The 26,348-nt window shown below is 42.5% G+C and overlaps 2 protein-coding genes across 2 annotated transcripts; one reads left to right on the forward strand and one right to left on the reverse strand.

The window, feature by feature from the left end:
- Positions 1-612: 612 nt before the first annotated feature.
- On the reverse strand, positions 613-6,716 carry CCL20 (C-C motif chemokine ligand 20). The gene is made up of 5 exons (XM_064666486.1): positions 4,199-6,716; positions 2,556-3,682; positions 2,216-2,330; positions 1,387-1,464; positions 613-1,119 (listed from the first exon to the last, which is right to left on the reverse strand). The coding sequence occupies exons 2-5, from the start codon at positions 2,635-2,637 to the stop codon at positions 1,092-1,094; spliced, it is 303 nt and encodes a 100-aa protein (XP_064522556.1). The 5' UTR covers positions 2,638-3,682; positions 4,199-6,716; the 3' UTR covers positions 613-1,091.
- A 10,077-nt stretch (positions 6,717-16,793) lies between these two features.
- Positions 16,794-26,344, forward strand: LOC135419724 (thiamine transporter 2-like). Its single transcript, XM_064666470.1, has 6 exons — positions 16,794-16,924; positions 19,518-19,672; positions 20,006-20,822; positions 22,267-22,459; positions 24,027-24,168; positions 25,390-26,344. The coding sequence occupies exons 2-6, from the start codon at positions 19,523-19,525 to the stop codon at positions 25,567-25,569; spliced, it is 1,482 nt and encodes a 493-aa protein (XP_064522540.1). The 5' UTR covers positions 16,794-16,924; positions 19,518-19,522; the 3' UTR covers positions 25,570-26,344.
- The last annotated feature ends 4 nt before the right edge of the window (positions 26,345-26,348 follow it).

Below are 26,348 nucleotides of genomic sequence, written 5' to 3' on the forward strand. Positions count from 1 at the left end.
TGTAATAGTATGTAAAGAGCTGAGCAGCCTTCCCCATTCAACCTGCACCCATCTCCTACCTTCCATGAAGTCTCATTACTTTTGTCAGGCATCATTAACCTCCATCAAGAGATCCTGCACCAAGAAAACCTCATTATGGCAGAAGCCATAGGATACCATAGGAAACACAAAAAGGGCAGAAAAGTAGTGCAAATTTCTCCTCTAGAGATATATCATCTTTTGAGTTGAGAGCAGACTGTGTTACCATAATCAGTCCTCCTCAGGCTAGAAGCTTGCCCAGTGACAGTATGTGTAAGGTCCCTCCTGAATAAATAGAGAAACATGTAAAAGAAAGTCTCTCAAGTCTAGTTAAGATCAAACTGAGCTAAGAACAGGTCTTCATGTTAAGCAAAAGCTTGATTTATAGCAGTTGTCTGGGGGTGAGGAAGCAATTACATCCTGTGGAGGTCATAGCTACCCCTAGGGCAAACAAAGTGAGGGAGGTGGAAAGTGCCTTTAACAGGTGTCAACCCACTTGTGTAATTGTTTCAGCTGGAGGCTCATAAGCAAAGGGATTCATTTCAAGGGGAAGTCACGTGTTTTAATTAAAAAATAAACGTATCACACAGAGGGTGCCGATTTTAACATTTATTTTTTTTTAAACTCCAATTTCCATTTTTTTTCCACAGGCAGATTTTCTTTAGCAATAGCTCAAGAAGTATTATAATGCTAACCACAGCTAAAAGGAAACATTTTGGCACAAGACAGTAATAAAATAAATAGAATAAATAAGCCACTTTACACATGTGGAACAAAACAAAAACAACATGCAATAAACTTAATACTCTGTACAACAGCTTAAGGTAGTCTTTACTAAATAATATCATGCCATATCAGTACACATATTAGTAAAAATAGAAACTGTAACAAAATGCTTAATTCAAGCAAACCAGAGATGCAATATGAATCAACTAGAGAAGTTCAACAGTTCCAAAGAAGCCTGAGTTGGAGGTCAGTGAGCACACAACAGTGTACAAGACAATCCCAACCAAGAGGTTGAACCTGGTGATTCTTCAGCCATGTCTATGTTTATTTCCTTGCTGGAAACCATATCAGGCTGACATCCTCTTGAGCTTATGGCTGTTGAAAAAAAGAGAGAACACACATAAATAAAGACCTCAGCCACAGGTCAGTTATAGATTTCTTCTCTGAGAGAATAGTTCAGGTAGGGAAAGGGACATGTGGACACGACTGTCCCTGAGAAGGCTCTAAAAAGGAGTAGCCAATTCTGACAGGAGATAGAAAGACAAATGTGTTCACCAACGCCATCAGGAGATGTGAGAAACAAGCTTTCATATATGCCCTGTTTTCATCAGCCTGACATTATTTAGATGTTTAGATTCCTACCTGAGGAAAAGAAGATGCTTCTTCACCCAGCCTTCGTTAGGATTTACACAGGCCTTCAGCCCACTGTTGGTGTGGAAACTGGAAAAGAGATAATGATAAAGAAATCAGTAAATAATTAGAAATCTCTGCTAGTAAATACTGTGAAGATCCATTTTGTCAAAAAAAGTGCCATAGTTACTCTATATAATGAACAATAACAACTGCTTTTGTAAATGCCATTTAGATATAGGATAATCCAAACTCCTCCAATATTATATGAACATAAAGAAACATCCAATGAAATTTAAATGTAATAGCTGCTTATTGTTTGCACCATAAAATTGTGTTCAATTTACTTGATCCATTGAGACAAAGACCTTTGCTGGATACTAGAAATCATTTCTAAGATTAAGGAGATTAGTTGCTGTCAAACTAAGGTGACAGATCAACATCTAGGAGGGACAAAACCTTGTGGAAAAGGAAATCCAATCCCTGTGAATTAAGAGAACTCTTGTCACTTATGTGTCTGCTAACAGGTCTTGGCAAGGGAACACCTTGTGTTGGCTAGAGTGGCCCTCAGCTGGAAACGAAGCACGTCTTTGTTTGCACAGCTGATTCCTAAACAGTCAGGAATTTATTATTTACATTGTATGGCTGTCCCATGAGTTAGTAGTCCCTATCAACTACAGGTTGTGTGTTTTGTTTACAGGTATTATATACAATTTATTCAGTTAATTTAGGTTTTTGAAAAAGCAAGAGAAATCATTCAAATAATTATTTCTGCCCAAACAGACATCCTAAGGTTAATACGTATCAGAAAAACTGGAGGATCTTCTGAAAAGTAACTTACATGATTGCAGGGATATCACAGACTTCGCTGGCGAGCTGTTCAGTGTAGCCCTTCAGGGCCCACCGAGGCAGACGCACTTTGGTGTAAGACAGGCAGCAATCATGATTGCTGTGTGCTGGAATCAAGGAAGACAGCAAAGTAAATAAAACCCATTTGGCTCGTGCTGCTGTGATGTCTAAGTACTCGCTGTACCCAACTATCCAGCTCCCTCCTGACAGAAGAGGAGGATGAGGCAGCATACTTTGCTGAAAGCATTCCCCCCACCTCACCCTCCTCCTGCTGCCAGCTGCGAGCAGCACCAAGAGCCGCTTCCTGGGGCAGAACACCAGAGTTCACTCACCTTTGGAGGTGCCACACAGGAGCAGTGCCAGGAGCCCCATCAGGGAGACCAGGACCATGCTCTTGCTGCTAAAGCCAGCCATTCCCAGTCCACACTCACAGCTGTGCTCCAGTGAGTGCTTGGCTGCTGCCTGCCTGTTCTGCCAGCCCTGCCTCACCTCCACCTGCTTATAAAGGGGTGGCAGGAGCCACGGGAATTCACACGCGGGCGGGTTCCACTGTCATCAGTGCTGGGTTTCCCCATGGCAAATTCCATCGTGCCTGATTTGGCACCAGCACACCTTCCTGGTACTATAACCGGAGATAAGAGTGTAACAGTGTGTTTGGGAAATATTTTTTTTATTTTTTTTAAGTAGCTTAATAGATTCTGCCTAAAAGAAAAGGAAATAAAAGTCTGTGAGGTAATGGTTCTGTGGGTGAAGGACGTGTAGCTTTAGGGGTTGGAGTGTGGGTTGTGAAATGAGGAAAGTCAAACGTAGGTAACTCTCAATGTTACCTACAGAAACTGTGTGTCTGCTGTGTTCTAGTTTAATAAACCCAGCCTGGGGGCTGGTGGAGATGGGCTGACCCAGCCATTCATTTCAGTATGGTGTGCTCACAGGAGCTGGGTCACTAGCTGTGGTGATACAAAAGCACTACATCAATATTAACTGGTTGGCTGACACAGTAACATCATGCTTTGCAGATTACTGCTTTCTGAAATCTAGATTGTAGTATTGGCAAGGACATGTGAGCAATATTGAGTATTCATGGAAATAGGTTTCTTCAGCTTCCTATACCATGTATTCCCTGTCATCACTTTCAGCCCATTTATTACACATCTGAACTATTTCATCTAAAACAGAGCGAGCTTAAAAGCAACCTGAAATAGGGTCTGTATTTTCCACCGAATCTGTGCTGTCCAGAATGCATTAATGCTGCTTCATAAACAAGAGCTGTAGCTTGTTGCTTTCCCATCCCAAACCGTACCTGAGTATTGCGACTCCTGAACATTCAACAAAAACACGGAATCTTACAATTGCCTCACATGGCTCTGGAGAAACCACCGGGGAGAGGCTCTGTCATCACTGCAAGCACCCTGTTTGAGCTGCCACTGAAGGACGGTACTTTCCCGTGCTGTTTAGGGATCTGTGTGAAAATAATGGATTGGCTGCAGGCCAGTGTACACAGGAGCTGCTACTGACTCCAGCTGCTTATAGAGTAACCTGAGCTGTAAGTGGCTTCTCTTAAGGTAGAGCTCAGGAGCACGGTCATCCTTCACAGACTGCCAGTACCTCTTTCTAGAAATGTAAACAGCTTGAACTCCAGAATAGATTGTTATTGAGAGAAAATAATTTCTCTATACAATAGCCACAATTTAGGGAAGCTCATATGGCTGGGTATACATTAGCAGCCTTGCAGTGTGCATGGCACCAGACATGCTGGAGATGCTTCTCTGCAGAGCCACAGCCCCTGGCCAAGGGACAAGGGAAGAGGCAACAAAGAACCCATGCCCTGATGTAACTGTTTTATGGATCATAGTGAAATGCCATAAAAATACATAAAGATCAGTGCTCTCAGTATGCAGCTATTTCTGTGCTGTTTTGAGGACTATCTGTCCACAGTAGGCAATGCCTCAAACTACCTTAACTAGAATGGTAATACCTGAAATTAGGACAGTTTGGCTTGATAGTTTTTTCGTTAACACACAGATTTCAAGGATCCCAAATCTGTTACACCTATACCCAGCTTGTTTCTTATGCCATTTCCTAGGCCATGCTGTTATTTAGATGGAGGTGGCCTTGCATCTCAAGTCTCCTCTGTGACTCTTCAGCTCTATTTCCTCTCCATTCAGTGCTTTTTGGAGAGAATCATCTCATCTGAACTTTGACACTGCTACCTAAGCACCAGAAGTTTGGATACCTCAGCAATGACATCACGAAGGCAGTGCTCATCCTGTACTCCTGCCCCCAGGCAGTTTTCATCACTCCACCAGTGACCAAGGCTGGCATCCTGCCTCCTCCTGTGGCAGCTGGACTTGTGCTTATAGTGCTCCTTTTATCTCATGGTTTGTTTGATTTAGGAAATTAGGATAAGGTTAAGATTTAGATTTAGAACAAAAGCCAGGAGGGGGGCCCCAACTTCAGGACCACTGTCATTTTGTTTGTACTTCTTGTGTACAAAGTGCCTTCAGTTTATTTGCACAAAGTAATTTAAAAAAAAAAAAATATAGCCAAAGGGTTTTAATGCAAACACCTGAAGAAAGCTCTGCTAGTCCTGATATGACACATCACTGTATCTTATCAGTCTTTACCTTTACAATCCCATAATGCAAACAGGGGGCAAAAAAAATATAGAAACAGAGAGGTGCTTATGTGTTCAAGGGAGGTGATTATTCATTTTTCCTTGGGAACAAGTGGATGGTGACTATTGTCCACCCTGATCCAACCAGCCTTCCAGCCTGGTTTCCCTGTGTTTAGTGTCTTAATACTGCTGCAATTCAAAGGCTGCACATGGAGAGGGTCAGCGAGGGGGCTGCCAGGTCGAGGGAAGCTGTCATTGCCCTGCCCTGGGGCCTGCAAGGCTACGTGGGGAGGGCTGGTCCCAGAGTCTCCTCAGAGGGGCACAGCCAAAGCACAAGGGCCATCAGACCCAAGTTGTGAAAAGGGAAATTCCCATCAGCCACATGGAAACCCCCTTTCCCTGGCCAACAGGGACAGGCTGACCTGGAGAGGATGTGAAAGCCCAGTTTGAATACACCTGCAGATACTCAAACTTCAGCTGAATGTGGCCCTTTCCTGAGCATGATCTTAAACTTGGGTTCCTTCCCAAGCCATGATCAAGCCCACATTATTTTTTCTGGGTTTGTCACGTTTAACTCACCTTTTCTTATTTTAGTTTCCCAGCTTATTTGTCTTCCTGACTTGACTTTGCTGTAAGCTTCTCAGTTTCCCTCCCTCCTGTTGCCCCTGCTCAGGGGGGGCAACAGACCTTGCTCTCCCTCCCTGATGCTGCACTCACAATAAGACAAAGCACCAAAACACAGACTGACAAAGCGTTCAGCCTCTCCTAGGCTTCCCCTCCTGTTGTTCCAGGGGCCAGAAGGAACAGGCTCAAACCCTCCCGGATGCATTGATGTTGGGGTTTAGAGATGTAACAAGAACTGACAGTATTTACAACACAGAAACTACAGATAGCTGAGCCAAGTGATTTAAAGAAACAATGAGGAGAGGAAGTGAGACAGCCAGCAAGGCAACACCCAATCACTTTTTAATCAGGTGCACTGTCTTGAAGAAGTTCACAAGGCAGTTACTTAGGGAGACCACTGAAGACCTGAGATGAAGACTCTCAGAGACCTTATAAGGACATGCATATATGCTAAGAAGTTTTGGGAAATGTCGTGAATATGGAACAGCAGTGAGGGGAACGAAAAATGAATACTCATGTAATGATGATACCCAGTGCACCCAGCGCCAATTAAAGGATGCCTGACTTTTAAAGCTCACAAATTGGGTCTTGGAGGTTTAATTCAAGTGCTCTTTTTAGGCAACAGTATTACAAATGGTGAGGCAAAGACAGCCTAGGTGCCAGTGCTGCAGGGCCATTCAGTTAGAGCTATGGAAGGAGAGGAAACGCATCAGGGAAAACTGAGCCTTTTCCATATAATAGTAATATATATATAGATATATATATATGTGTGTGTGTATGTGTGTGTTTTATATATATATATATATGGAAACTGACAGTTTTGAGCAGTTTGGGGTTGTTAGAGAGGAGAGCTGGGGAGTCAAACTGCTGTCAGACACCACCTGCAAAGCTAGAGCTCCTCTATCTGCACTTTTCCAGGTCACCAGGCTGCTGCATCCTGGTAATATGCTCCTCTCTTTTATCCCAAAGAACTTGCTGAAAGTCTGAAGTGCTGAAGGGACTTAATAGTTCAGCCTTGATAAATACCCCTGTTCCAGTGGAAAAATGGCCATTATTTTGGAGGGGATCAGCTTTGAAACTGTAGCCCCACAACGGTAACCTATTTGACCATGCAGCTCCTAAAAAAACCCTACAGATGCAAGGCTTAAAACACACCATTAACTTCTGAAGAGAAAGATAGAGAAGGAATTTTATGATCATTAACTATTTGATTGATAGACTATATCTTATAGTCACTTTATGAGTTTAGGTCTAATATTAAACATGAAAGAGTAAAATAAGAAACCCCAAAACATCTCTTACCTACTTGGATGTTAGACATTGTCTATATCTTTACCTATACCCTAAAATGAGAAACATTGACACTTGTTAATTGACTGGCAGTTATCCAAAATTTCCATGTTTATTCACCCTCACAAAGAGATGTTGTTTTAATGCATATTACTGCCTTGTCTGAACTGATGAAAATAAAGCATTACAGCAATACAGGAAAAACAGAACTGAATGGGGGAAATTCCCTTCTGTAATTTCCAGTGGTTTAGGACTCCTTTGACAGAGCAAAGGGCATGAGAAGGCACTAGCTGAAAGGATCATGGCCAAATGCAGGGATTTAATCATTACACAATCCCTGATGTATACACACATAATAAGTGCCAAGCACAAAAGTTCCACAGGTAACTTGCTCAATATCTCTGGAGCTTTAGAGGCTGTGATGCAATCCAGTGATTTCATGCACTTCAATGCTTGCATGACTGACAAAATTGTCGTCTGAAGGAAGAAGGCAATTTTTACTAATTATAGGTTGCACTTCCTAAGTTACAGATCCAGAAATACTATAGAATGACATTGCTTTGATGCAATTATGGACATATCATATGCCTGTTGGGAGAAATTAACCTCTCACCTATCGAAAGTGCAGGTTATGAGGAGACTGGTGCACCTCCTGTGAACATCCCAGCACCAAGGGAACACACCTTAGAAAGTGATCTTTCAACACAGAAAGTGATCTTTCAGCAAGGAAAGTTATTTAGAAATCCTTTCACGTTTTTCATCTCATTTCTCTTTGGCAATCCATCCTAGCACTGCTGATTGCTTGCTGCTAAATACATATAGAAGCTGAGTATCCAGTGTTCTGAGAGCAGATTTCTCTCTAAGCTAACTCTGTTTTGTCTACAGTCCTTGGGGTAGCCAACCACCTTTTCACAGAAATGAACCTATCAAAGCTGAAGACAAAGCCTATAACTGGAAAGAAGGATGAAAAAAGTAGTCTTTATTGGATTTGCATGGCAGGGTTTTGGTAGTGGGTGGGCAACAGGGGAGGCTTCTCTGAGAAGCTGCTGGAATCTTCCCCCGTGTCTGACAGAGCCAATGCTATCTGGCTCCAAGAGGGACTTGTCAATTGACAAGGCTGAGCCCATCATCAACAGTGGCAGCACCTCTGGGATAATGTATTTAGGAGGGGGATAAAAACCTGTGCAAATGCAGATGGATAGAAGAGGGAGGATATGTGAGAGAAAGCACTCTGCAGATCCCAAGGTAGTGCAGAAGGAGGGGAAGGAGGTGCTCCAGGTGCTGGAGCTGAGATTCCCCTGTAGTCCATGGTGAGGTAGCTGTGCCTCTACAGCCCATGGAGGTCCACAGTGGAGCAGAAATCCACCTGCAGCCCATGGAGGATCCCACAATGGAGCAGGGAGATGCCCAAAGGAGGCTGTGACCTCTTGGGAAGCCCACGCTGCAGCAGGCTCCTGGCAGGACCTGTGGCCCAAAGGAGAGAGAAGCTCATGATGGAGCAGGGAAAGAGTATGAGGAGTCCTCCAGAGGAGCAAGAAGCAGCAGAGGTAATGGGTGATGAACGAACCAAAACCCCCATTCCCATACCCCTGTGCTGCTGGGGGGAGGGGGTAGAGAAAATCAGGAGTAAAGTTAAGCCCAGGAAGAAGGGAATGTGGAGGGAAGGTGCTTTAAGATTTGGTCTTATTTGTCATTATCCTGCTCTGGTTTGATAAATTAAACTAATTTCCCCAGGTTGAGTCTGTTTTGCTCATATTGGCAATTGGTGAGTGATCTGTCTCTGCCCTTATTTTGACCCTTGAGCCTTTCCTTATATTATCTCTCCTCTGTCCAGCTGAGGGGAGGAGTGATAGAGCTGTGTGGGTGGACACCTGGCATCCAGCCAGTGTCAACCCATCATATAGTTAAAAGAAGAAACAATGAAAAGCTGCTTGCCAAGCTGAGCTCTAGGTTACATTATATTTGTTTTATTATGGCTCCATTTCTCTTCCAATTCAAATTTGTATTTGCCTTTAGGCATAATAAACACAAACATAGAAACATTTTGACTAATACGTTTCTGATTATTAAAGAAGTCGAGAAGTGCTGATTTTCTGCATAACTTCCACAAACCTGAGGAAGAAGGAAAGGAATCACTTGAGATCATACACTATCTCCTGCAAGGGACTGAGACCACCAAGAGTCATTTGCAGACAAAAAGAAACCCGCTTACAAAAAGTAGTAATGCGAGTAAGTAAGGAATTAATGTAAATAATTACTGTAATGTAAGGATGTTAAACACATTGCTACTTAATGTAATTAAGTAGTAATGTGTCTAACATTCTGAAATCTTCACCAAAAAAAGCTATCAGCAACTTTTCAGCACTAAGGTCGTCATGCAACCACACTGAAACTGAGCCTGAAGCTCCTAGTTCACTGTAGCCCTCACATCACCACCTCTGCACAAGTCAGTCAGTGCTTCTCCACTGCTGCGGTTTGGCTAAAAGTTTCCCTGAGATGTATAGACCCCAAAGAAGATTTGGAATAGGAGAATGGCTGGATTCAAAATCCACAGCCTGAACATCAAAACGTCTTCCAGTAATAATAAATAAGGGTTTGCATTTTAAAAATATTTAATTCAGAAAGAGGAGAAAAAGATGCTATTCCTTGGAAATTATGAAAGAGAAATACATGACATTTTCCAGATCTTGAAAATTAACAGAAAAGAATAGAGGTAGGGAAAAAAAAATCTGAGATTTATAATTTTTGTTAAAATGCAGCTTTAGATGGTCTGAAACTATTTGTGAATTCAATGGAAACATGGTTTTGTATAAAATTAGAAGAGAATGATTTAGAAAATGTGAAGCTGCCTTTTTTCTTGTGTTCTGTGTTTGCTTTCTCAAGTAGACCTAAAGCAAGTAAAACAAACCTTACAAAGAAAAGAGGAGAAAGAAGAACTAAGTAACATGAAGTGGTAAAGTTTTAGGTTTACCAAGAGGACTCATTGACTGAAGGTTTTACTAAGACGCACTTGACATATAGAACATGTGCTTACTCTGGACTACTTAGCACATGACTGACACAGACAGTGTTTTGTCATTCATTACTGGAAGACCAGCTTAAAAATACCCAGTGACACCTGCTTTTTTTGGATTGCCAAACAAGCAGCCAAACAAGATTGTTTTTAATAGCTGTTAGTTTACACTATTGAGTAGCTGTGTTATGAAGCCTGGCAGAGTAGCTGTGGTCACAGGCCTTCTCAAAACAAGTGCTGCAATCACTGCAGCTTTTCAGCACTACACAGTTACATTATAGGGACTTTCCTGTGAGGAGATTTAAACCACAGTTTCCCAAAGCAGCTGGCTAAGACTTCCTTCTGTCCCCGAGTCCTGCCCTTTTCCCAAGGAAAACACACTACCACATCGAGTCCTTCTGTCTTGACTCTTACAGGTTCTTTTGCACAGTAAAACTGAGATAACTGACTTTCTTATCCTTCTACACCCCTTTTCTGGACCTTAGTCCTCACTTCTTTGTTTCTTGCAAGAGACATTTGTGGGCCCTAACAAGGTCAGCCTTTCCCTAGGTCTTGTTAAGGAAACATCTGTCGGGGTAATTTTTCTTCTTTTCCTACAAGGTTCCCCTTGGCTGCTTCAAGCATGATCTTGCTTGTCCCCATTTTCAAAGTCTTTCTTACTTATTGCTAGCCTGGACAACTCCAGTCAGCCCCAGCAGTCCTCTGTTGGTTGGGCCCTTGGCTGGGGCTTTGAGGAAGGTGCTGTTCCCAACCATGCAAGTCTGCTCACAAGGCAAGAGCCAGAAAAGATGTTTTAAGTCAAGCAATCTGGTCTTGGCAGAAATCTGCTATTCCAAAATGAACTGTGTTTTACAAGAATATCTTCTCCTCGAGTAAGTAGGCTCAGCCTCCCTGAGATCAGACTGGTCCTTTTTTCTATTCATGTTTGTGCAGAACATAGCACATCAAGGGACATGGGAACTGGGGCAGAGCTTCAGGATATGACACATACACTCTAACTGCTCTGCCTTTGAGAGGACTCACAGGAAGATGAAGGCACATGGAGGAAAGCTTGGACCACATAAAATAAAATTATTCTTCATGAAAGGGATAAAACCTCATGCTGTTGATGAACAAACATCATCATGGCTAGGCTTCGCGAACGAAGATTTAGGAAGGCTCTATCCACGTTTGTTACAAGTGAACAAACAAACAAACCCCAAAGACTTTGATGACTCTATGATCCAAACTCTTCTGAACTGGCAAGAAATCAAGGTATTAGAAGAACTCAGGACATTTTGAGTACAAGAATCCTTAATTTCAAGCAAACACTAGCAGTGTGATGCATTTCTTTTAAGTCTTTCTCAAACGTCATTAGCAATTTAGCAATAAATGAAGCAGCCAGCTAATTATGAGCACTTGTCAAAATATGACAAATGCTCTTCCAGCAGGACTTTACACTACTTGGGCTGTTGCAATGATTCAAAGTCTCCCATGATGTCTGTAACGAGATGCACCTTGAGGGTAAAAAAAAAAAAAAGGTAAAGTGGAGCTGCTGAGCTGAAACTTCCTACACACACTACTAGTTGGGCAAACACAAATTTGCATCTCCGAAATGAGGCGTCAGTCTGTGACGACAGGGCAAAATCTGCCAGCAGGGGGAGGTTTGAAGGATCAGTGTACAAGGGAACACGCCTTGGAAAGTGATATTTCAACACGGAAAGTGATCTTTCAACACGGAAAGTTACTTAGAAATCCTTTCAGGTTTTTCCTCTCATTTCTCTTTGGCAATCCAGAGTAAGTGACCACTAGTCACTACAAGTATTAACCTATTCAAATGAGATTCCTTTGACCTATGTCTCATTTCCTTTTTGTTACATAACTGGAGGTTTTAACAGTATGCAAATAAAGACTAGAGCACAAGCAAAGAGTGTGCATTGAATTAGATTGTATGGCTTCATTACAAGAACTACAAATAGGATGTCAAAGTCACCAGATTGAATCAAGTAGAAAACTTGGAGATATGAGAGGTTTTTTTGGTGCTGGGATAATCATATCCCACACATCCATTTCTAACTACAGTGCCCTCCAAATTCTAAAGATGAAACTTAATAGAATATTTTATTCTCTTTCTCATCTCCTAAAAGCATGGTTTTTGCTCATTTTTTGTTACTGTGTGGAACAGCGGTGGCACTGAATTTAAAAGATGAGGTTTTTTCATTTCTACTGAAAAAAAAAAAGTCAGCAAAAGTAGATTCCTGGAACTTGGCTGGCTCATTCATCATGGGGAGCATAGGTGTCACGGGGCTGATCTGGGGTTGGAACTGATGAGAAAACAGGCCTCAACTTTTAGAGCATTTGGTATTTTGTGAAAGCTGTTGTTTAATTCTTACATGTAACATATAGCTCGTATCAAGGAAGTATTAAGCAAAATGTTCTTATTAGCTACAGTCTCAACCACAATTTGCAGAAGTGAAGAGCTCAAAACCAGCTTGTGAACTACACTGACAATCTCGACATCAAAGTGATGGTAAAAGATAGATTTGCAGTCACAGCAAAAGTTCAACCACTTTTTCCTTGCCAGGATCATCTTTCCCCACTGCATCCAGAGACACCAAACTGCGGTTCTTCCTTTAAACAGTGACATTTCTATGCCATTAGAAGAGCTGACAGACAGTGTAGGGGGCAAAAGGAGCCCAGAGCCCAGTATACCTACCCACAGTCAGCACTTGCATAAAAGTCAGCTGCAAACCTACAGCAATGTCCTCGTAAAATTTTATTTAAAAAGAAAGTCCCCAGAGAATCCCACTGACAAAGAAGTAGTTCCTGTTCTCCACTGATGATCTGGAAAAAAAATGTAAAACTAAAGGAACTACTTAAGGTATAACCTTCTTCTGTAAGCCCTTCTGCCCTGCTGTAACATTCATTCAGTGCAACAGGAAGATTTTCTCCACCTTCCAGTAAACTTCAGATCACAATATTTTTGGAATTTTGGTTCTGCAGTTTAGAAGTTTCATGACAGTAATTTGCTATTGGTACAATTACAACAGAAATAAATTTGGCATTTAAGGCCAAAATAGACCTTGATGCCCAGAGGGAGGCCATACATAAGATATCATCTGTCTGGCTCAATCCTGGAAATTTTATCGTCTATTTAAGTTGCTTGATTTTGTTGCTGTTGTTCAAAAGTAGTTTTGAAACATAAAAAAACCCAACCAAACAAAAAAGATAAAAATTTTCCACCATTCTCAGACCTATAAAGCAAAGAGGAAGATACCACAAAACTCACAAACAGCTTCATTTTGAAAAACAAATTTTGTAGCAGAAGAGTATCAACAGATGCTTTCACATGCTGGACTGTTTTTTGGCTCAGCTCCATGAGTCCTCTGAACCACACTGCTTTGCACCCCCCAACTGGGAGACCAAAGTGTGCTTTGTGCCAGTATGAGTGAGAAAGTGAAAGGAGGATCTTGCTCAACCAACAAACCCAGTCCTCAGCCAGTGGGAACCACCTTTATTTGGAAACCTACGAAAGCCTCTGACGGGTTTTCGCAAGAGACACGGAACAAATCAGGTCACTGTGGTACAAATAAGGATGCCTGTAAAGCTTTGGCAGTGCTTCCAAGAGGACACCCAGCATAATTTGGATGCTGCTTCCCTGGTCTCTCGCAACTATAGTGGTGACCTGCCACCTACATTGAATTTAGCAATGAAACACTAACCGAAAGAAGGGACAATCCAACCAGTGACTCACATTGCCAGAAGCTAATGGAACTTTACTTTCCGTGGTCAAAACCAAAAGATTAAGAGGGCAAAGCACTCCTTTCAACCCAGCCCTTACCCAGAGTTCTTAGTGTACAAAAGGGGACATAAAGCATGGCTCTGCAGGCAAAGAAGGTTCAACCAGCCTTTATAAACCCATCACAGAACTTCTATGTGCTCCATACCATGTTGGTAGCACATTATACCAAGAGATCCAGGCCTTGTTTGTGCAAACATCCAAGTGTGGCACCTCTAAAATGTTGCCTGTAAGAAAAATTAATTAACCCCCCAAAATGTCTCAGGGTGATAATTAATGGCCCAGTGGTTAAATGGAGATCCTGCACTGCTACCAGAAGCCCCCAGCCTGCACAGTGCAAGTGGTGATGCACACTCCAGTGACATGAGTAAGAAGAGTAAAATAAAGAGGAAAACAAAGAGTGACTAAGAAGTAAAGGCACAATCCTTATGTAAGGTACAGTGTAGTGAAAAATAACCTTACATCATTACTTCTTAGTAAGGAAGCAGTTGTAAGTCTACATTTAAACTAAATACCTGAAACATTAGTGTGGTTGAATGTATTCTCTAACTTGCTCCTTGGAGTAATGCCCTTAGTACCTTTTAGCTAAATATTCCAAACTAAACTTTGCATACAAGCATTTTAGTGTCTCAGATGAAAAGCACCTGGGCCCACCATATGAGTGTCTCACCACCTTAGGAACCCTGAGTGAGATTCAGCTGAGAGGGGAGTTGTGGAAACCCTCACCCACACACTGTGGGATTCAGGGCCAGACTGCGAAGAGCAGCTTGTTCCCAAAGCGAGCATGTAGTTTATATAAGAAAAGATAAAGATCAGCTCATCCATGAATGAGAAAGTGAACTTGCCCTGTGAATACTCCTGGGTCTGAGAAATCGAATGAAAATTCAGTTTAATCTTCATAGCTGCCATTGCAGCCTTTCTGTGTGTGGGTTGTATTTGACCATCAACTGAGAAAAATCTCCAGCGTTAGCCACAGAAAATTTTCTTTGCTACTGCTTTCTTTTGAGAATATAGTACACATTCTTCAAAAAGAATATGCCTTCAGTTTGATTTGCAAAGTCTCCTCGCCTCAGTCAGCCAGGTGTCAAGAAACAGATGTGGTTTGTAAACTGAAAGTCAGTGCCTAAATCAGCACAGACAGAGAGGGAGACACGCACCTCACACAGCCAAGGGGAGTCTCTCAGCCTCGGGTGCCATCCTGCAAAGCACCAGAGATAACACCAGGATCGAGCCCGAGGGGCAGCAGAGGCAGGAGAAAGTACCAGGATGACAGAGGTTTGCAGTCTTTTCTCTTACTGCCTTTTCTGCGCCTTCTCAGAATTTTCCTGTCTCCTTGATACATTAGAGACCATATTACATTAACTCATTAGGATACGCTAACAAATATATATAGATACCATAAAATTCACCTTTTCTCTAGTTCTTACAGAATCTTCCCTTTCCCAGCTGAACAGAATTGGGATGCCAGCTAGTAACAGATGCCCAGCCCACTGTCCAAGCAGAACAATCTCTAAGCAGGACCAGCATAAAGGGTATGGTCCTATTCAAACCCAGCAATGAAGCTCTGCTGCAGGCAGTTTATGGCATAGGGCTCAAGTTGACCGAAAACTTGCATAAGCTCATCACATTTTTAGAGTCTTCCATTTGGCATTCAGATCTAATCAGTGAAAAAGGATGAAAGTTTAAGTACAAACAAGATGGACTAAAGACTATGGAAAGAACAAATAATAAAGGATAAAAAAGGATCTGAAAGTAGAAAAAACAAATATCAATGCCTGGAAGTTACTTAAATCATTCTTTCTCATTGTTAGATTACAGGAAAAAGAGAATTTTGGGGGTTTGCTCAGTGCTGAGAAATTTGAGTTGGATTCTTGCCTCAGTAAGTCAGTGTAAATCCCGAGTAACACTGTTCACTTCAACAGTTCTCTGCATTTTAGCAAGAGTCCTTGAGAATACAACCAAATGCAGGCAGACACAGTGTCCTCTCAGATGAGCTGTCACCTGCTATAGCCACAGGTTCAATTAAACATGCAGAACCAAAATAGCTCTGGAATCAGTGTCAGACAGTGACTGATAGCTGGGAAAGTGCCAAAAGAAATTATTACATTCCCTTTATGTATTAGTTTAATATATATTACAGAATCTGTCGGCATTCAAGGAGCATGTGGGTGACACATGGTTTAGTTTTAGATAGTCCTGTGAGGAGCAGAGGGTTGGACTCAATGATCCTTGTGGTTCCCTTCCAGCTCGAGATATTCTATGACTTGATAAGTGAACAGCACTATCTCAGGCAGGAATAGGTGATTTCATGGACAAAGGTCAACAAACAAATTACAAAGGAAATAGGCAGGGATGGCCAGTCTCACATCACTAATCTAATAACTTTGACTGTTGAGGAGTAGGAGGCAAAAAGGCTACAAAATGTGGCCAAGGCTGAAGGCAAAGGACTGGCTGAGCTGGGCAACTCCTCAGACCCAGAGAATTTCATATGTTTTTCATATTCAAGTTTATGTCCCTAAAGTTACTGTTCCATTTTACTGTGTATGAACCAAGATGCTGCCTTCCTCTGATTGGATAATTTACTGTTATTTAAAAATATTTACAAATTACATTTTCCTACTGTACTGCTCACATTCCTAAGTAATTATTATAGGACCAGGGTGGGAGTGGACCTAGATTTGTAGGCACATCCTTTTTGTGAAAACCTGTACATTTCAGAGAGTGTACTCCACTGCTGTGAGTCCCACAGAACCTTCTGAAGCTGACTGTGGGCCATCTCCATCCTCAGTAGAACTGTGAGAACCTGCCTAAGCAGAAAACCTGAGAAATTTGCCAACCAACAAGTCAAGGGTGTTTTACTTTTTAAACTTCCCAGAATAGTATGAAACCCCAAGTATGTAGTGGGGAAACATTCAAATCTTACAACACTGGTATCTGCTCTCTGTCTCCTCTGTCATTACCTACACATAGCTACTGCTCCATCCTTAATACAGACCAGTTTGAAGGACAGGTGGGTCTAAAGCCACCTATCCTGTCAAATAGATCCAAAATTCTTTGGGAACAGAATTATCTCTATTGACTATGTGCCAGTCCGCACCGAACTGTAGTTTCAATCTTGATTTACTGCTGCCTTTGGGCAAAGACAGGCCAGGATTATCTGGCTGTTCCTTTAAGGGAACGTGGATGCTGAAAGAAAGCCAACTGGAGGCAATTTCAAAGGAGGTGTCAGAGCAAGCTGAAGTACCAGAAAAACAGGAAAAGCATAAAACCCAAACAGAGTCCAGTAGCTGCAATACACACAGGACGGCCAGAAGAAAGACTGGAAACACTTAAAGGAGACTTTTCCCCTGGAAGTAAGAAAGGAAGAGCTCCAGCAGACAAGGTACGATTATATATGAACACTGGAAATCAGAAATCCTCCAGTGACAAGGGAAACTGGGAGAAAAGAAGAGAGCAGTCTGGTGGGGAACTGGCAGGCTGGGTCAGACTGTGTGGGAGAAGAGCTGACAGCTCGGGCACCAAGAATTGCAGGAGGAAACAGAGAATTGTTTTGCTGCAGAATAACCCCAAGGCATCCTACCATATCTTGAAAAGTTAAGAAAAGCCTAGATTTATAAAATATGAAGTGACCATATGGGGTGACTGAATGGGAACAAGTTGGATCCTTTCCCCTAATGCACCAAGGTACAGCTCTCGCTGTCAGAGGTTTGTGGTTATGAATGCAGAAAGGAGTGGTTATACGAGCAGCTGCAGAGCTGAGCCGGGGCTGCACTGATGGCCAAGGGCTGGGGTGTGAGGAGAACACACCTCCCACTCCCCAAGGGCAGAGTGGGCTGCCCTCAGAGCCCTCAGCCCACTGGCTTTCCCAGCTCAGCACCAGTGGCAGGTTTTTTCTGCACAGCTGCTTCATTCAAGTGGGAAACTTCTCATCTGACTTCCCTGCCAGCCTAACACAGGCACCTCAAAAACTACTGACCAGAGGTACATGTCTAGCCAAAACCCCCAAACAGTGCATGTGCTGGGGCTGGAGGGATGCAGAGACCAGGGCACACCTGAAGTTCTTCTGTATACAGTCAAACCATAAATTACTAATTAGGTGCAGCCCTGCCACCAATGGGCAGCATCAGAGGGGCAGCACACAGCACCCTGCAAGCCCTGGGCAGACAGCAGCTTGCCCCACTCACCTCCAAGGTGGGGGACGTTTTGAAAGGATCCATGAGACCTTCTGCCCTTGTGTCACACAGCCTGCTGTGGGAAGAGCAAACATGGCAAGTCCCAAAACAGACTGGAGCAAAGAATCTAGGATGGGAAGGGAAAAGTATGGACTGGCTAAGTCACAGAGCTAACTTGTACAAATGTCCTTCATTACAGCGCAAGAGATGCTCTTCACCCCACTCTTTTTGATGCCTTTCTCAGAATCTCAGGATACCACATGAAGCGTTCACATGGCATCAGGGTGCCGTAAAGCTTTAATGATTATCATGTGAAATAAGAGCAAAGGGATGTTATGGTGACTAAATGAGTGTTATTCTGGGCAGGGCCGAAACTAGTCCTGCCAAAGCCAGACCGATATTACAACAACTGGGAAAGGGAGGAGGAGTAGAAAGGCTTCCTTCCTTAAATGCTTGGAGTGTCTCACAATCCTCCCGTACTCGTTTTCCCTTTGCTGGGGTTGCCTTGCCCTCTAGTGGTTCACACTACAGAGCTGAGTTCGTTTCTGCCGCAAGTCCTCTAATGTTGATGTTTTCAGCCGTTATGCAGCAAAAGAAATAATTCCAATTCCCCCTGATCTGCACCCATCTCTTAGTGCATCAGGCCATTAGTAAAATGTGCTGCCATCTGCGAAGTTAGAAAAGAAAATGCATAATGCCTACTGCCTTATATATTATATATATCACATCCTGAGAAAGAGCATCCTCTGTCCATCCAGTCTGGAGAAATGTACTCATCAGGACACGAATATTTTTGGCTGAATAGCTCTTTCTTCAGCTTTTACAAAAAAAATTGAGGAAAAACACTACTTCATTTTTAAGATTAAAACTTTTGCCTGAGGGAGAAGTTCTCAGGAGGGAAGCAGATAAAAACCAAAAGCAGAATGGTGGAAATCCCATCTGCTTATTAACAACCTCCAAAGGGCTTCAAAAGATAAACTGGATGCATTTAGATTCCTGACATTGCCTATACCAACATGAATATGGACTATAACTTACTGTCTGTTTCCTTTGCATGCCCCCATTACACCCATTTTGACTTCTCTTTGGGCTCTCTCCAGCAGAGTAGCAAAATTTAATCTATTCCATCATCTCACCTAGAGACAACATGAAAAATATCTGCTTCATTTCATTTTAGTACAGACTATTATCTTCCGTGACCAGTTTTATAGATGGAAGATACGATGTCTTTATCCAAACTTGATTTCTGACGCAGTTAATTCCAGATTGTCAATTAATGACCGTCTGGCTTGATATCCTTTGTGTATTTATTAGCAACTCCCATCTGCTGGGCTTCAGAGTTACCAGCTCTCCATAAAAGGAAAGACACGCACATCTAGGAGCCGAGGGAGAAAAAACAGCAACTGTGAACTAGTTACTTGTCACTCAACAAGGTGCTTGGCTGTGATCAGTCGTGGTGTCAAGGGAAATCTCCAAGCTCAGCTGTCTTCAGCCACTTCTGTCTAGAAAGGCTTTTCCTGTGTTTATCTTGGTCAGTGCACATTGAATGACAGTGTAGTTTGTCTCCCAGTTAAAGATCTTCCAATTCATTCTTTATGCACTTTCTACAAAGACAGAGAGGCAGCAGACAAATTTAAGGAAAAGCTGTTCACTTTATAAAGAAAAATGTTTTCCAACTGTCAACCTCTAAAGAGCACTCCTTAGCATTAGAAACCACAAAATAGAAATTAATTACAAGACCTCTTTGCACTTGCATAGGCAGCATCATCCCTTTAACAAACCTTCTCTTTGGCTTTGCTGCAGAGGCTATGGGCTGCTGGAAGCAAGAGAAAAGCAACACCTGGACTTTCCCCACCCTGATTCTCTGCCTCTATGGATTCTTCTACATGATGAAACCATCAGAACCTTTCCTAACACCCTATCTAACAGGACCAGATAAAAACCTGACCACAGATGAGGTATGGTTTTACTCTGATGTTTCTTTTACTTGGAGCAGCAAAAATAGAAAAGGAAAACTTTGTTTAAAGTATTTAAACAAAGATCAAAAGAAAAAAAAGCATAACTGTAATCAGCTTTGGCAGGTTACAGTTTGCAGCAGACAGCATAAATAAAAGATCCATCTAATGGATCTAACATCCATTTGCCTGCCCAACAGTCCCATGCTGCTTCAGTGTGGTTATATATTTTATGAATTCCTTCAGAGCAAAAACTTCCCTCTACAAAGCTATAAAAAATGCATGAACTTCCTTTTCCTGAGAATAAAGACACAGACATTTCCTCTTCTGTTCTAGGTTACCAACCAGATTTTGCCTGTTTGGACATACTCCTACCTCGCCCTCCTGTTCCCAGTCTTCCTGCTCACAGACTACCTGCGCTACAAGCCCGTCCTCCTCCTCCAGGGCATCAGCCTCATCGTCACCTGGCTCCTGCTCCTCTTTGCCCACGGAGTGCTGGCCATGCAGCTGGTGGAATTCTTCTACGGGATGGTGACGGCCACTGAGGTGGCCTATTACGCCTACATCTACAGCGTGGTCAGCACCGAGCGCTACCAGAGGGTGACGAGCTACTGCAGGAGCAGCACTCTGGTGGCAGCCACTGTTGCCGCCGTGCTGGGACAGCTGCTGGTGTCCTTGGCAGACGTGTCCTACTTCTACCTCAACGCCATTTCTTTGGCTTCCGTGGCCCTGGCCTTCCTGTGTGCCTTTTTCCTCCCCATGCCCCAGAAGAGCATGTTCTTCCACAGGAAAGATGCCTCCCAGTCTCTCCCAGGGCCTGACAAAGTTGCGGCTCCGGCCGGTTCTGACCGTCCCTCGAGCTGCCAAGAGGACACGAGCTCCGACTGCGCTGGCAGGAGCCCAACACCCCAACAGCAGGCTGGGAATGCCAAGCCCTGGAATCACATGCTCAGAGTGCTGGTGCAGCTGAGCAAGGACCTGAGGGATTGCTACAGCTCCAGGAAACTTCTCTACTGGTCCCTGTGGTGGGCTCTGGCTACAGCCGGCTTTAACCAAGTGCTGAATTATATCCAAGTGCTGTGGGATTTCCGAGCCCCCTCTCACAGCTCTGCAGTGTACAATGGAGCTGTCGAAGCACTAGCAACTTTTCTGAGTAAGTTAATGTCTAAACATTGATCACAAAGGCGGTCTATAAAGTTTTACTTGCGAAAGCTTTTAAAGTGCCATTCTATTGCAGGCACTCCAGGGAGCCACTGCACACACTGTGCCTTCCAGACCTCATTCTTTGATCTACAACAGTTCAAATATGAGCTATGCTGCTTTTTCTTTAGGACCAGATAACCAACTCTGTCTTACCAGTATGCAGAAATTGTGCAAGTTACACAGACTTAATATCCAGTTGGTAAATCCATTCAGAGGCACTTGTGTGTCTTTGGATGAGGCTATCGGGTGGGTTTTTTTTCCCAAAACAGTGTGGCACTGTTCCCATAACAATGCTATCAGCTTACACAGATGGGAGAAATTATTCCTAAACACTTTTCGCCAAAAGAACATAATCCTCTAATTAAGATCTTTTTCTAGTGAAATACTCTTGTGCAGCTGGACAAAAAGAAGAATTTTAGTCATTGCAAGATGCAGAGATTTGCAGAAAAAGACCCCATTGAATTCCTTATGCTACTGATGTTAAGTATTCCACTTTTGCACCAGGAGCAGAGGCTCACACCATACAAACAAAGTGAGGTTATCAAAAGGTAATATCAGAGAACACCACCCTACCTTGGCAGGGTTTCACATAATCACATTGTGCTGCTGTAGAGAACTTGCACAGGACTTGGGGTGTGATCCACCACAGAAAATAAACATGTCTACATCACACCTAGTCATTCAGGTTATCCTTACAGTCATTAAGGAGAAATAGATACTACTCTTGTCTTGAGGCAGGCAATTAAATAGACCAAGTGAATCGTGAATTAGAATATTTTTCTCCTTGATTAATTCCTCTTTGTCATAGAATTGCCTGTTTCTCCGTATAGAAGTACAGAAGATATTAAATCAGGTGGCTTATCTTTGCAACAGATGCACCTTCTAAGAGGCCCATCAAGAGCAAACAGTGCTTATCCTTTCTCTTTTCCTTGGATACACTCTCCTGATACCTCACAAAATTCAATTTTTGGCAGTTTACCTCCTTTATGAGGTGCACAGAGCTAAATTGCTACATTAGCAGGTTTACTAGCCTAGCTGTGCAGTAAGCTAGGAGAAGCTGGAAGAAACTTTTTGAGTTCCAAACTGTGTTCCCAGTTCTCTCCCTAGAGATACGTGCTGGGTACAGACAGCCAAATAATCAATCCTTCTACATTATAGTTTATCCTGTCAAGTAGAATAAAGCACTAAGAACAGAATGGCAGAGACTTGATTTATGCAGTTGTCTAAAAGTGACCAGTCATCTGCATGGCTGCAGAAGTCATCAGAAATGCTTTCAAATTTCAGAACTACTCTGCTTCGTTATTTGGCATTGCCTTTTGGCACGTGAGGGTGGCAAGATTTGGTGACAGGCTATGGAACACATACAACATTTACACATTTTTCTCTTTTTCTAGGCTCAGTAACGTCTTTCCTAGTACAATATATGAAAATTAACTGGGACCTGTTTGGAGAACTGGCTTTAGGGATCTTCTCTGCGGTAGATGCCGGTTCTCTGTTTCTCATGCACTTCTCTACCAACATCTGGGCATGTTATGCTGGCTATCTCATTTTCAAGGCCTGCTATATGCTCCTCCTGACAATAGCAACGTAAGTATAAAACCTGACAGTGCTGCCTTTATGCACAGGATGCTGACCCTACCTCGAGTTTGCTTTGGGCATCCCTCCTTTTCCTCAGAGAAAGAGGACCTAATGCTAGACATAACTGTGTGGGTAAATACAAGGACACTTAAATGCCTGATTATGTTGTTTTCATTCTTCTAAACAACCACAAAAGAAAAATTATCAAAATTTTTGAATATTCATAAAATTGAATGTTTAACTAGGCAGAAGTTAAACAAAGTACAAGGTAACTTTAGTACTAAGGGGAATGGTAACAGCAAAATGCAGAAGCTGTTTTCCTTCTTTCTTGAAGGAAAGATGCAAAGTGAACAACAGGGACAAGCATACCTTGACAGCCATCCTATAATGTCTAGACCACCTGCTGATAAACCTTTTAGCATGCCATGAACTGCATGAATTCAAGAAGATTTGACATAGAGCATTCCCCAATGTAATTTTATACACATAATTCTTAAAGATATTAGGATGTAAAGAAGGAGTAAAAGAGAACACTGGACAAGATCTCTTAGGAGACCAAGCTATAATAATAATATTAATAGCAAATATTATATCTAATCTGTGCAATAAATATGTTATTACTCCAGTTATTTAATTGCTTGGAATGTCTTTAGACATACCACACTAGTTCATTAACAGAAATACCAGATGCATTTTATGTCAAAACCCAAAATTAGTCAGAAACCATTTTAAAAAACCTGCTAAAATTATAATGCATGGCAAGATTATGCCTATCTCAAATGAAGCCAAGTGAACTCTTTGTTTTCATTTTGGTTTATTGCTACCACATTATAGTAAATCACACCTGAACTATTTCAAAATATTCTACCAAAACAAACCAAAAACCAACCAACCAAAACCAACAACAACAAAAAGAGTCCAAGCTTGCACATAAAAAACATGCTAAAATCAATTAAAGTGAGTCCTGAAGGAATAATACCCTTTTGTTCAGATATAAACTCTGCAGGTAGATATTGCAGGGAAAGATTTCTAACTATTGTCAAACAGATATTGCAAGTAAAATCTACAGGCTCTTGACAGAAATAAACAGCATGCTACCTCCACTGTCAAGCCCCAAAGCAAAAAGTGACTCACATCATCACAGAAAATTTGGTTGGAAGATACCCACAGTGACCTTCTGGTCTGACATCCCAGCCAGGGCAGAACTGCTGCCACAGCCAGATCAGGTCATGGCTTTGCCTGGCCAGGTCTCTGAAAGACCCCAACCATGGAGACTTTACAGCCTGTCTGGCACAGTCTGTGGGGGTTGAGAAGGAGCAAAGGGTTAAACAGAACTGATACTGTACCGACCACCTGATAGTATGGTTTGGAAAAGCAGCACAGACAAGTAAAAAAAACCATCAAAATACACTATGGTACTAAAGGCTTTCTATTTTAGAGTAAGCAAGGAAGCAAACAGACAAATGAAGAACTGTTTACTGTGTCCTTGAGGTATCATCTCCATGAATCATTTCTCTTCACTGACTGACTGGAGGGCAATAACTGGAAAGTCACTGACCTGCCAGTCTCACATTAGGTTCCAGATTGCCATCAATCTGAGCATGGAACGCTATGCTTTGATGTTTGGATTCAACAACTTCATTGCCCTGGTGATTCAGACCATTCTTACAGTTGTTGTTGTGGATTCGAGAGGCCTGGGGCTGGACATAGTGACTCAGGTAAGTGCTATTACCTTATATTCTATTTACTGCTTTGCCAATCTGTCTTCAAAAGTTTACCAAGAAAGGTACTCCTATGCCAAAGGACAACTTAATTCCCTCTTTCTTCTATAGAAATCTGCACATCTTGTTCTTCTCACATGTCAGTCATAATTCTTCCTTTTGCCTTTTAATGCATTTAGGATTACAGATGCTGGTCTTTGACTTTTTAAAAGGAGATACATCAGAACATAATTATTCAGGCCCTGTTATCTGACCAGTTTTGGTCATTGATAGGACACAGAATAACATCCTCTCTCCCTAAAAACTCAGAGTGGTTTTGTCAGATGCAGAATCAGCATAACCACATGTTATCAGTGCTGTTCAAACCATGAGACACAGCCTGGATTATTGGAGTTATTTCAGCTCAAGTGAAAGGGACATCTGACTTCTAATTCCAGCTCAGGATCAAACCTGGTCTGTATCTCAACATGTGTAATAGTCTTCTGCCCATAGCCTGGGCACTTCATTTTGGATGGGTTATCCTATCTCACAACAGTGGCTGAGACTTCAGCCAGCCCAATGCCACCCATGTTGAAGTCACCTGAGATGTACTGACTTCTGCATTTTCTCAGATGGGCTCTCAGCTTGGGCAGCTTCCTACTCCCTTGGATTTGAAGACTAAAGCTATCCAGCTATTCTGCACAGAGAAAGCAAAAGTTACTGTAAAAGAATAAGGATTGAATCAAACATCAAAAATTAAATCTTTAAAATGAAAGGCAGGAATATGTAGGACCTCATAAATAGCCTTGCCGCTGTTGTTGGAAACAGTGATACAAAGTCACAGTGTATTTACAGAAACCACTGTGGTGACAGCACTGAAATGTGCAAGTAAGAGCAAAACAAGGATGAACTCAGATTCTTCACTTGCATTATTCATGACTACGTGGGTAATGAAGCTAATTCTATATTTTGCACTAATAGAAAAAAATATCTGTTCCTATTCTGCTCCCCCTCTGATGTTTATTAAGAGGCATAAGGAATGGAAGCAAAGGGCAGTCCTTCATTCCACAAATATCTGCTGTTTGCTGGAAAAGCAAATCACAAAGCAAAAACTTGAACATAGAGAAATTGTGCCAGAACACAGGTAAAGAAAATCAGTGTCTGTCGTCTCCAGAAGCAGCAGCATTTCCCTAAAGCATTTTTCATTAATTCTTCTGCCTTTTTCTCTCCCTCTCCCAGTTTTTAATTTATGGCAGCTACTTTGCAGTCATACACGGGATTTTCATGATCAGAAGCATTTGTGTGCTTGTCTCAAGCAAATGCAAAAAGAAAATAGCAAGATGTTGCAAAGAGCAGCTGAACCATGCTGAGCACGAATCCAGAGAGCAGATTGTTACAGGCTATTTGACACGGCTGTAGGAGGCAGGCAGGCTCCTTGGCCAGGCCCTCCTGGGAGAAGAGCTCAGGCTGCAGCATGCAGGGAACAGCAGTGCAAGAAGAACGTTCAACACAGCCCTGGAAAGCTGCGCTGAATCATTGCAGCACTTCAGCACAACATATGCCAGCTCAGAGCTCACATAACGGCCCTGTGCCAAGAATAAAAGCTAAATTGCTTTAGATTCTTATTTACTTGCCTATAAAGAGCTTAACAGCAGTAATTTATACCCAGAAGCACAACCACCACTTTTTCATCTCCTCCCTGTGCACGATAGCAAAGATCAGAGTTCACCCTGCCTTGTTGTTCTGGCTCCTGTGTGCGGTGCTGGCAAAGCTGCTTCCAACCACATTTGCTCCTGCACGTGGGTGAAGGGTCTGTCCTCCCTTTGCACATCCCCTCTTCTGAATCAAGGAAGAAAGGATTGTGTCTGCATCATTATATTCTTTCCTACCCAAGTGCAGGCAGATGAGTTGACAGGCTCCTCCTGCCTAATTGAACAGCCCACGTCAGAGGAGGCCTCATGCAGGGTTTGCACATCCCATCCCAGGGGTTTCACTCCAACACTGCTAAGCCACAGTTGTTGCTTGACCCACATTTGAAAGCTGCAACCACTTCACTGACTTCATAGAAATCTCTGCTGAGAAGCGAGAAACTTCCAAGTCCAAACCAAACGAAAGAGCCCCTCTCCTTTCCTCGTGCTCCCAGTAAAATTAAATTCAGGACTGACTGTCTTTCTATTTCAACAAGAAAAGAAAAAAGC

The sequence above is a fragment of the Pseudopipra pipra genome, chromosome 10 (genome assembly GCF_036250125.1).
Source record: "Pseudopipra pipra isolate bDixPip1 chromosome 10, bDixPip1.hap1, whole genome shotgun sequence".
Taxonomy (NCBI): Eukaryota; Metazoa; Chordata; class Aves; order Passeriformes; family Pipridae; genus Pseudopipra; species Pseudopipra pipra.

Bases quoted from the DNA above. Each gene is read 5' to 3' on its own strand.
- CCL20 (XM_064666486.1), bottom strand. From the start codon at position 2,637: ATGGCTGGCTTTAGCAGCAAGAGCATGGTCCTGGTCTCCCTGATGGGG. The intron at 1,465-2,215 runs GTAAGTTACTTT...TCTCTTTTCCAG, and splicing joins TGTGATATCCCTGCAATCAT to TTTCCACACCAACAGTGGGC. The intron at 1,120-1,386 runs GTAGGAATCTAA...TTTTTTCAACAG, and splicing joins AAGCATCTTCTTTTCCTCAG to CCATAAGCTCAAGAGGATGT.
- LOC135419724 (XM_064666470.1), top strand. From the start codon at position 19,523: ATGGGCTGCTGGAAGCAAGAGAAAAGCAACACCTGGACTTTCCCCACC. The intron at 19,673-20,005 runs GTATGGTTTTAC...CTTCTGTTCTAG, and splicing joins AAAACCTGACCACAGATGAG to GTTACCAACCAGATTTTGCC. The intron at 24,169-25,389 runs GTAAGTGCTATT...TCCCTCTCCCAG, and splicing joins GGCTGGACATAGTGACTCAG to TTTTTAATTTATGGCAGCTA.